The 10,687-nt window shown below is 34.9% G+C and overlaps 1 protein-coding gene across 2 annotated transcripts; it reads right to left on the reverse strand.

Moving 5' to 3' along the window:
- LOC109712018 lies at positions 325 to 5,468 on the reverse strand. 2 transcript variants are annotated; one of them, XM_020235435.1, is made up of 9 exons: positions 5,211 to 5,468; positions 3,773 to 3,823; positions 3,168 to 3,189; positions 2,923 to 3,037; positions 2,785 to 2,817; positions 2,262 to 2,387; positions 1,575 to 1,681; positions 959 to 1,030; positions 325 to 871 (listed from the first exon to the last, which is right to left on the reverse strand). In XM_020235435.1, the coding sequence occupies exons 1-9, from the start codon at positions 5,445 to 5,447 to the stop codon at positions 528 to 530; spliced, it is 1,107 nt and encodes a 368-aa protein (XP_020091024.1). In that variant the 5' UTR covers positions 5,448 to 5,468; the 3' UTR covers positions 325 to 527. The 2 variants fall into 2 exon arrangements, with proteins under 2 accessions (XP_020091024.1, XP_020091025.1); XM_020235436.1 differs by having other exon boundaries at positions 351 to 871; positions 3,168 to 3,227; positions 5,211 to 5,466.

The following is a 10,687-nucleotide window of genomic DNA, read 5'->3' on the forward strand; positions in this document are numbered from 1 at the left end:
GTTAGCCATGGCCATGGAGATAGAGCAATTTTACCATATTGCAAAATTACTATTTTTGGAGATAAACTTGATATTATAAGACTTAAATCCCAAGCGAGATGGATAACAAGTATGTTTATTTCTTTATTTTCCGACCAAAATATAATTGTTAAAAATAAGGGATAGCAAGTATATATATCTATTACTATAATAAAAATGCAAAATATAATTGTCAAAAGTAAGAGTAACTAATGCTGAAACACAAAGATTATAAGTTCAGATTATGCCAAATTTTCAAGTATAAACTATAAAGCAATCGAATTGGAATTACTAAAAGAAGGATAAAAAAAAAAAATTATCTGAACATTACAGTGACCAAAATACAGTTTTGTATATAACTTAAATAAAGATGTTTCCTTACAAGTTACAACTAAGGGCATTTATTCCCTTCAATTCAGAATCAATATACAACACGATTATCCGACTCGTATTTTCAGTTCTGATCACTTCAATTAGTAACAGAAAAAAGAGGCAGCAAATGGGGCTGCCTACGGATTCGTAAACAGTACAGTCTCCTGCTCGACTTCAACCCTGGTGCCATCGACTAAAACCCAAACCTCGGAAACTTTTTCCACCCTCCGATCGAGAATATTTACTAAACTGAACGCCCGTGATGTTCCGTTTGTGAACTCCGAATTCTGGCTTGTTTGTCCCGATTGTTTCACTCGCGGCACGATTGCCCCATTCAAGTACAACGTTCCGTTAGCGCTGAGAACGAGCATCTTCCTTAGAGCATCCCCGTATGCTAGCTTTTTATGCATGTGGCCGAACACGACTAACGGGATCGAAATTTGGGTGTCTTTTTGCAAGTCTGAAAGGGCTTGAGCCAGATCTGTATGGAATTTATTACATTATAAATTGTCGACATTGAAATGTCGATGAGAATGGAAAGAGCAAAAATAAAGTAAAAGGAGTATACCTGGATCGCCATGGTCGCCACCCCCGAATACCCAATCCTTCCCACAGATATCGTCTACTTTCGAGCCTAGACCTGGAGAATGAAAGTAATATGATCGCGAATAATTTGAGGTCTGAGCTTCTTCAAACTGTTTTCCAGTTGAGCTGTTCAAAGAAATTCTACCAACTGTGCTGTTAAAATCCTCCAGTGCCTTCGCACTGCAGTGGAAGCAGAAACTTCAAATTGAAGCTTCTGATTTTGGGTCGCAAAAACACTTTTCAGCTTCTGCTCATGGCAAAAGCTCAATACTGTCAATCCAGCTGTAGCTTCTCCGAATAGAGCAGCTGTCCAAAAAAGCCAAGCGCGAAAGAGGCACATGGACTTAATTTGGGAACGCGTTCTCCAAGTGATGCCATTTTCATGCTTTATAGCCCCCCTGGAAGAAATGAAAGCGGTTTGGAGGCGAGAATCTCTAGGGAAGAAGAATCAAGTTTTTCCTCCATAGCACCAGAGGAGCAGAGCTCCAAAGTGCTTTCAGATTTTTTGGGAGCTCTTAAGAATAATAGCCGTGTTTGGAGAACACATTCAAGCCTTACTCAGTTACAGTAAATCGGTGCAATTTAATTTATTGGAAAACCTGTAGGCCCATTGTGTGCAAGAAATATGACGAAGTGCTCCTCCGGTGTTCCTATCGCTGCTTCATATATTTTCTTTGCACTCTCTTCCATATCATTGACACCATATCTACACAAAAAAGTGGCGAGACAGTTTTTCAAACAAATGTCAAACCATACTTGCTTTATGCGACTAATTACAATACTTACTTTCACTGGGTTAGTGGATATTCACTGTAAATAGAAGGCTTAAATCAGAAAACAAGCAACCTTGCTTATTAAAAGATACACCTCGATATGTCAACGCATGATCATGCATTAGGAATCTTTAAACAGCTTTGCACAAAAGCCGTTAATTAGGAAATCCTCTAACCTCAATACTGCGAAAATTTTCTGAGCACCAAATCCAATGCGAGAGTTTCTAAAGACTAAAGTTCATCCAACTTCCTTTCTTTTAGGCTAGATATGCTAGGAACTAAGAATCAATAACCTAAAAAGCTTACAGGTGATGAAAAAATCACATTGAAAACATAAGCGACGAAACCTAAGACTACCGGCACAACCAAAGCATCTATCCACTTGATGCAGGTTTATGTTGTTCAGCAAGAACTCCAAGCAAAAAACAATAATACGACGAAGATCAAGTAGAGGAACTGGATTAGCTAAACATGCATATTCCTCCATGCTGAATCGACTTATGCTGTACCAACCTTGCAGAAAGCAGCTTTGGCCTAAATAATCGGTTGCCTCCACAAGAGAAAGGTCGCCCACCAACAACACTGAACTTCATTGCCCGAAAATCCAGGCGCCGGTATCCAACATGCTCTTCACCAAGACTGGTTAACGAGACCATACACAATTATTAATCAATAACACTATAAAACACCGTAAAACATATCATATCAATGTTTGCAGTCACCACTTCTGTAATGTTATGAAAAAGACTCGCATTTACTCTAATTACGACCGATTGAGAATCTTCGAGGAAAGGTTGGAGCCATAAGGCATCTTTCCTCAAACAAATTTTAAGGATTACATATCAAACTTCTTCATCTTTTTTAACATGAAGTTACTTACGAATGCAGAATATAACATTAAACAGGTGCCTGACAGAACTTCAACTAACATAGAAGAAAATCAGAGATCCACAGTAGATTACAATTGTGAAAATTAACATAAAATATGATTGACCAAAACAATTCTTTTTGAACATGAAGTTATATTTCTTAGTACCATTCCAACTGAAGCTGGACACGATCCGCTTTCCTGAAATCAAGTAAAATACATCATGAGCTGCATTAATTATCTTCTTCTAACATGTGAACTTTTGGCTATGATATCGCACACTCATTATACAAACATGAATCTTACTTCTGTGAGAACTGATGAGTATTCCAGCAGTCATGGTTTCCTAGAATGGCTGCTTTAGGGATTTTAATATTTGATATGCTTTTAACAAGTTCAACATTCTCATTCCCATAATCACCTGTCATAGGGGTGAGAGAGAGAGAGAGAGAGAGAGAGAGAGAGAGAGAGAGAGAGAGAAGCAATGAGAAGGTTATAATTTTACAATACAAAGTAAATGCAAGGGAGACCAAACAGAGAAAAGACAATACCTGTAAACAGAACCAGATCAGGCTGCATTCACATTAGACACAAGTCAGAATTTCTGTCGTCTGACACAAGAAGCAAGAAACAGCAACAGAAAGTTCATCAAAAACATTTAGACAAAATATAAGATGCAATCTTTGGACACATATTCGAAGGCGTGTTGTGGGGAACAGAAACTTTAAAGATGCTACTTTACTTAGATAGTTCTTTCAGAGAATTATTAAGCTGATCACTTAAGATGACTATTGAATGAACTTACAACGAAAGCAAAAGTGGCTTTTCCAACCAGTATGTTTTCCAACCAGTATGCTTCAAGAAAATTATTCATGATAAAAGTGTATGAGAATGCACTAAACTGGAAAAACCTATTTACAAATAACCTATAGTTGGAGGGACGTATGTTATCTAATAGATCCCAATAAACTTGTCATAATAAATATGTAACCAATACATAACTAGAAATATAATTTACTAACGACATGACGTTAAAGAATAATATATATTTTTAGGGAACAATGCCATAATTCTAGAACAAATAGTTATTAGTCAATAAGCATGCACGACATGCATACTAATCCAAAAGAATAAAAGCCTTTTGAACCGTGATTACCTGTAGAAGATGCAGGGCCTTTGAATCTTCTTCTAAATCCCAATCATCATGCTAAACAATCCAAGAACGACAAAAATAACAAAGTGAGTTCTTTGCCTCGAATCAACTAGTACTTTTCCGTTAATTAGATATTCCTACTTACAAAACATGTAGAGGAATTCTGTAATCAAGACATGCAACAAATGTCAGACAAACATGACCCTATTCTCGCAAATCATAAGATAAGCACAAGTACAGAGCTATAGCACCAAAATGCCAGAGCTGAGTGCAGGACCAAGATACAAATGGTTTAGATTTGAAGCTTAGGAATCCAATTGGTGCAACAGGAACCAGATTGAGATCTAGAATTTTAGTCTAAGCCTTTCAAATCTACAATAGTTTGTCGTTGCTGTATATCAAACTAGCTTAATATGTCAGCAAATATACGTGTGAACTCGGCGACTTTAAAAGGTATCCAAGATGGCAAAGGAAAAGAAAGCTGTTATGCAGATGTATATACTCAAGATAGTGATAACTTGAACCCTTATACTGCTCACCCTATTCTGAAATCACTCTCAACTCCAATTAAACTAGTGGTGGAAAAAACTCCAATAACCATGCATTTAAAATCTGGCTTCAAGTGAAAACAGTACACGAATTTGGGTGGGAGTAACTCAAAGGACAAGTGAGATTTGTTTAAACTCAAAAGAAGGTATCAAAATCTATAAGAATGACACATTGCAGTTGTTAAGCAGAATCGAAATCCAATCATAAAGCTGGTCATTTCTCACTGAAATTGCGGTGTAATCTAGCCATTCTCATATATATAATGGTTATATACGATGATCCTACAAACAATGATTCTTGCAACATGATGAATAAAGTGCTCGGTGCCCAATTCAGCTATTCCAATCTACTCAAGGAACTAAGAGCATTTTAACTAGTAGTATCACTCAACTTCCATGGGTTCAAGTACATTTAACTAAGGTTTCATCAGAATCAATTAGTAAAGTTAACTCCATCTGTAACAGGGAAACTACTATAAACTTCAATCAAAGAAATTAATATGAGCCAGAATTTTGTAAGGAAAAATCATCATAAGTTAAAAAGTCAACTCCAAACGCCCAATTCTGGTTAAAAAAAAAATCCACCAAAGGTCAAATTTTGAGATTGAAAAACCCATAAAATACCCAAAATCTCACATACCCGCATGCAATATTTCGCCGCAAAACACAAATCAAATAAAACCCAATAAAAATTCCTCAAAAATTAGGAAACGGGTAAAGGAAGGGGGGTCGGATCGAGCAAAAGCAACACCAACGATCGAATTTTGAGTTCAAAAAACCCATCAAAACCCCCAAATCTCACATACCCAGATGCAGTTCTTCGCCGCAAAACACAAACAAAAAATTCCTCAAAAATTAGGAAAGGTGGGGAGGGATCGGTTCACGGAGCTCACCACGTCGCCAACGACCGCGATGCGAAGGGAGCGCGACATGGCGAGGGTTGGGGCGAGGTTGGAGTACGCGAGAGGAGACGAAGACGAAGACGAAGAGGCGGAGCAGAGGAGGAGAGGTGGAGGAGGAGCGGTGTGCGTGTATAGCCTCAACGCCCACGACCGTAGCATTTGTATAGTGTGTGTAATATATATAGTATATATGAAAAAGAGTTGTGGTTGCGGAGGAGACTCTTTCATTTGCTATGGAAAATTCATCGAAGAGATTGGAAGAGGAGTCAGCGTTCGTTTCTTCTTGGGGTACTTTGCATTTGGCCCCTCAATTTTCTTTTTTTCACAAATAGACGCATCAATTTTATAATTATAATTTTGATCCTATTCCTGTCACGCAAGCATCACGTTAGTACCACGCGAGTAGGATGGGGGCGGAGTGGCAAGTTATTCCTGTCATGCAAGCGTCACGTCAGTACCACGCGAGTAGAGTGGGGGCAGAGTGGTAAGTTAAACACAGTAAACCATTCATCGTGTTCAGTGGTTATACTCACCTCGCGCTCAAGTAATATAATACACTAGACATGATGAACCATAGACACGGTGAATGAATTACTACATTTAACTTATTTCACACTCTCCATCTCTGTTCGCGTGGCGTTTACGTGGTGTCTGCGTGGCGTGGATAGGGACAAAATTATAATTATAAAATTGGTGGGCCTATTTGTAAAATTTTTTTTGAAGAGGCCAAATACAAAAAAAAGCTTAAAATTGTGAAATTTAGTTTTTATTAAATTTAAATAGTTTGAATCATACTTAATCCTTGATTTAGATACTCCTTCACCAAAAAATTATGCAGAAATAAATCTCCCCATTTACTTCTAAAAGTACTTTAACCTAACTCTATTATTATTATTATTAGTACGAGGAGAGCTACTATAATATTGAAAGCATTAAGAATCCATTGTTTCCAATTTTTTGGCTCTTTAAATCAATTTTTTTGATCATTTTTAATCTTTGGATCAATATTTTTATCTTATGAAAACCACTCAATCCTAGAAGGAAACGTTATCATTCCAACCGTACAATCCTTAATCCAAGGGCCAAAAAAGTTGGAAACACAAAGTCCTCTATATTTCTGATAGTATAGTAGCTCTACACTTATTATTATTACTATTATTGTGGCTATAAGCCTTAATATTTAGAACTTTTTATTTCCGACATTAATCTGAGACCCGAAATTTTTCTGATCGTTAGATCTGACACAAAGTTTCAGCCCAACCTCCCCCTTGAAATTTGTATATTAGCTCAGCGGTATTTTGCAAGAGCAGCTCCGAGAAGTTGGGCTTAGGGTGCGAACACAAGCTTCAAATTTAAGCTTATCTGGGCTCATGGTTGGCATCTAAGGTACCGTTTGATTCGGGTATAAGTCAAGAACTAGCTATTACAGGGATAGGTACAAGTATGGGGATAAAAAAAATAGTGTTTGAATGAAAATTGGGTTGTTTTCGGGGATAAGAACAATTTTAGATAGTTTTATATAGAAAATAGAGGTGTTGGTGGGGATAACCGAGAACTACTATTCTCGAATAAAAAATTAGCATTTAGGTATAAAGGGGGGATAATGGCCTACTCCTATTCCTATCTCCTAACCAAACGCTGCCTAAGTATTTTAACAGCTAAGCTACATGTGTGTTTTTTTGGAATAATTGCCTACGTTTAAAATTAAATATGCGATTTACCCTTACTTTTTTTTCTTTCTAAAATATCCCTCATATGTTCCACCGTTATTGCAAAATACCTCCGCAATTATCCCATGTTAAGTTAACTTGGGTTAAACGTGAGTTAAATATCTACCATAGTTAAAAAAATTAAAATACCAATTTTGCCCTTAACTTAAGGGCAAATAAAAAATATTGGTGACGGTAGAGGGGTTTATTGGAAAAGAACAAAAGTCAAAATACTTTTTGTGCCCCTGACTTTAAGAGCAAATAAGAAAGTCAATGATGGTGGAAAGGTATATTTGAAAGGGCAAAATAGTAATTTTACAGAAATAACAGAGTTAATTAACAGATTTTAACTCTAGGAATATATTAGAAATAGGTTGGAACGTAGAAAAGATATTTTCAATATTAGCCTTCTAAAAAGGGTAAATCGAAAAGTCGAAACTTTTCAGGAGTATATAAGCAATTGCACTTTTTTTTTAATAGCTCTTCTCAAATTCTATATAACTTTATCATATGCTTTACGTTTTCTAGATTTAGTTTGAACAAAATTCTAAAACTTCAACCACTTCACAATGAAAGCTCCCTTCTTATTCTTTTTCTTTGTAAGGAAATTACATATTTATTCATGCAAGCTTTGAACAATAAGATGTCGTTTTACAATATTTGGTTATTATAAATATTTTCCTGAGTTGCTAATATATATATATATATATATATATCTCTTTTTTGATGATATATCTTTAATTTTCTTATTCTCAAATATTTACCACTCATTCCCTCAATAATGAGGAGCAAATTGGATTTTGGTAAGATTGTGAGAGGGCGGTAATGTTAGCGAGACATCATGGTGGCCCGTCGGTACTGACAGTAGTGGAGTTTAAGTGGTACTTGGGGTATGCTTGTTTCGCCGAAAGTGAACCAGAATACAATTGTTCTCAATCATAAATATCCACTTTCGTTGTTTAGTTTACCGTAAGTTAAATTCATCTGTAACTTTTTTAGAAAAAAAAACATCGTAATTGATTTGTCTCTGAGTAGTGTGGAAGTCAATTAAGAAAGAGAAAAAAAATAAAAAAATAAAAAATTAACTGTTGTAATTTTTTTCATCTTTTAATATGTTAGTATGAAGTACATTCAAAAAAATAATTACTGTAATTTTTATCATCTTTTTATATGTCAGTATTAAAATTCTCAGCAAAATAAATAGAAAGGAATAGGCTCTTGAGAGTGGGCTCTCTTGCATCCTATCAAACAAATAACAGTCAATTTTTTGATATTTTTTATTTAAAATTTAATTCAACTAAAAATTATTTTTAAGCCGAAAATCACTTACAGGCAATAAAAAGATCCTTAATAGTAGCGGTTAGAAAACAGTGGGGAAATGACAGATTAAGATTTGTATATAGTTCATTTCTTTTTTCTTTTTTTTTTTTTTTTTTGAGAGATAGGTAGCACGCTACCTGTTTCGTTTATTTTATTTAAAAATAAACTTAGCTGGAAATGTGAATCAACTAGGATTCAAACTTGGGTCTCGGGTACCAACCACCAAGCCCTTGCCACTTGCTCTAGGGACGGTCGGTAGTTCATTTCTATCTGTAAGTTCATTTATGAAAAACTAGTTGAGTGTAAATGAAAAACTAGTTGAGTGTACATGTACGTAATAATTATTTTAATTTATTTATAATCTATATAAATTTGTACATCGTATTTATTAAAAACAAATTTACAATAAAAATTATATTTTATAAATTTATATGTTATATTTTATTAGAAAACATTTGAAACATCCTATATTATTGTTTTTACATACATTGAATATTTTTATATATTTTTTAATTTTTGATTAATCTTAAATTTAAGTATATGTTTTAAACTAAAAACATCTAAATTTAAATTACTTTGTACTTTAGAATTTAAAATTTAATTTTGATCCACTATAATTAATTTTTTAATTATTAACTCCAATGGATATAAAAAATTAAATTAAATTTATGATATAAACTTAATTTTTAATTTTAATTTAAGTAGATAGATATGAATACTATTTTTTAACAGATTAATCATAACCTTCGTTTTTATTTGAGATATTTCTTTTGATTCCGTCTGTCATTTCTATACGCTTTTATATATAGTATTGTTGGAGCCGAAATTTCCCGACTCTTGACCCGGTCAAAGATCCTCCTCGGGAAGCGCGTCGGGATGCGAGACGGCTGCGAACAGTGACCCTCGAAGTTTGCACACTTCGACAAATCAAGCGATTCGGCTGATGAGGGATCAGATCAACCGGGTTCGAAAACCTCTATAGTATAATCAGTTCGGCTGGGATGAGCCGAATCCTCGAAACAGGCCAGAAAGTGGGCAGAGAGAAGAGCCAGCCAAGACAACTCGAGATCTGGTCGGCCTGAAGAGCCGAAAATGAAATACACAATGACTGGTCGGCTGAAAGAGCCGAATGCCTTTATATAATAATAAAAAGAGTGTGCCCGAAGGGCATATAGACTCAGAAATATAGTTTACAATAGAGTGATGCCCGTGGGGCAGACAGACTCTGCAAATGTAGTCTACAACGGAGTGATGCCTGTGGGGCAGACAGACTCCAGGGTTCTACTTAGTGAACTACTCCAGGAAAGCAGTAAATGCGGAAAAGAAAAAGATTACATTTAGACTATTCCTAGAAAAGCGATAAAATGCAGAGAAAATAAGGGTGGTCTTTTGTGCGCAGGGGCAAAGACCTCTATTGCAGTCTTTAAAGTTACTATTTATAGCCCACATTATTAGTTGGTTGAAAGAAGTTGGGGGGAGTGGTTGTAACCATGATCGTGGAAGTTATACTAACTCCTCATGGAAGTTACGCTAACTCCTCCTGAAAGTTACGCTCAATCTTCAACCGTTCCCGCCTTTTTGTCCTTCAGGCGCCTTATTGCCGACTCCTGGTGTACCACATGTCCTTATTGGCTCATACGTGGGTTAGGTCGGCTCAATTTTGGTATAAACAAGTATAGATAAACAAAACGAATCATAAATTATCCTTCTCTTTTGTTTTGTTTTTTAATTATTGCAAAAGCTCAACATCCTACTTGGTAGAGGGGCTAGAAGAAGGGAAGAGTTGTAATGGTCAATTTCTAAAATGAGGACTAGGTCTAAGCAATATTTAGTTAGTATATTTTATATAATTCTCGTAACTATAAATAAATAATTGGCATAAATTTTAAAGTAAAAGTGCCGCTAACTAACTCAAATCAAACAAAATAAAATTTTGAATAGAAAAATTAAAATTTTGAAAGCTTGGATAACTAAATCAAAATGATACATAGTTTTGATCAATATTTGTACATTTTTAATTACAAATCAAATAGATATCCAAAGATGAACTTTAATGTAAAGCAATAAATAAGAAGTTTGGGACTAATAGTGTAATTTTTTTTTATCTCTTCTATTTAATTGTTTATTAATTAGTGAGAAATGAGCATGTCAGGTGAATTGCACTACTAGCTCCTGAACTTAACTTTGAGTTTCGCTTTGGTCCTTAAATTTTTATTTCAATAATCAAAACTCTGAACTTTCACTACAATAGTTATTAAACTCGAAATAGTTATTAAACTTTTAATTATATTTTATTTTAGTAATTACCTTAGGGTTAAAGGTATTGTTTGTACCAAGTTTATCCATGTATTCGAACATTATAAATGTATAATTGAACGATTCAATTTTTACATAAAATATAATGCTATAACTAAATGGGTGATAGCACTAAAATATAAG

Source organism: Ananas comosus, linkage group 6, assembly GCF_001540865.1.
Source record: "Ananas comosus cultivar F153 linkage group 6, ASM154086v1, whole genome shotgun sequence".
In the NCBI taxonomy this organism is placed as follows: domain Eukaryota; kingdom Viridiplantae; phylum Streptophyta; class Magnoliopsida; order Poales; family Bromeliaceae; genus Ananas; species Ananas comosus.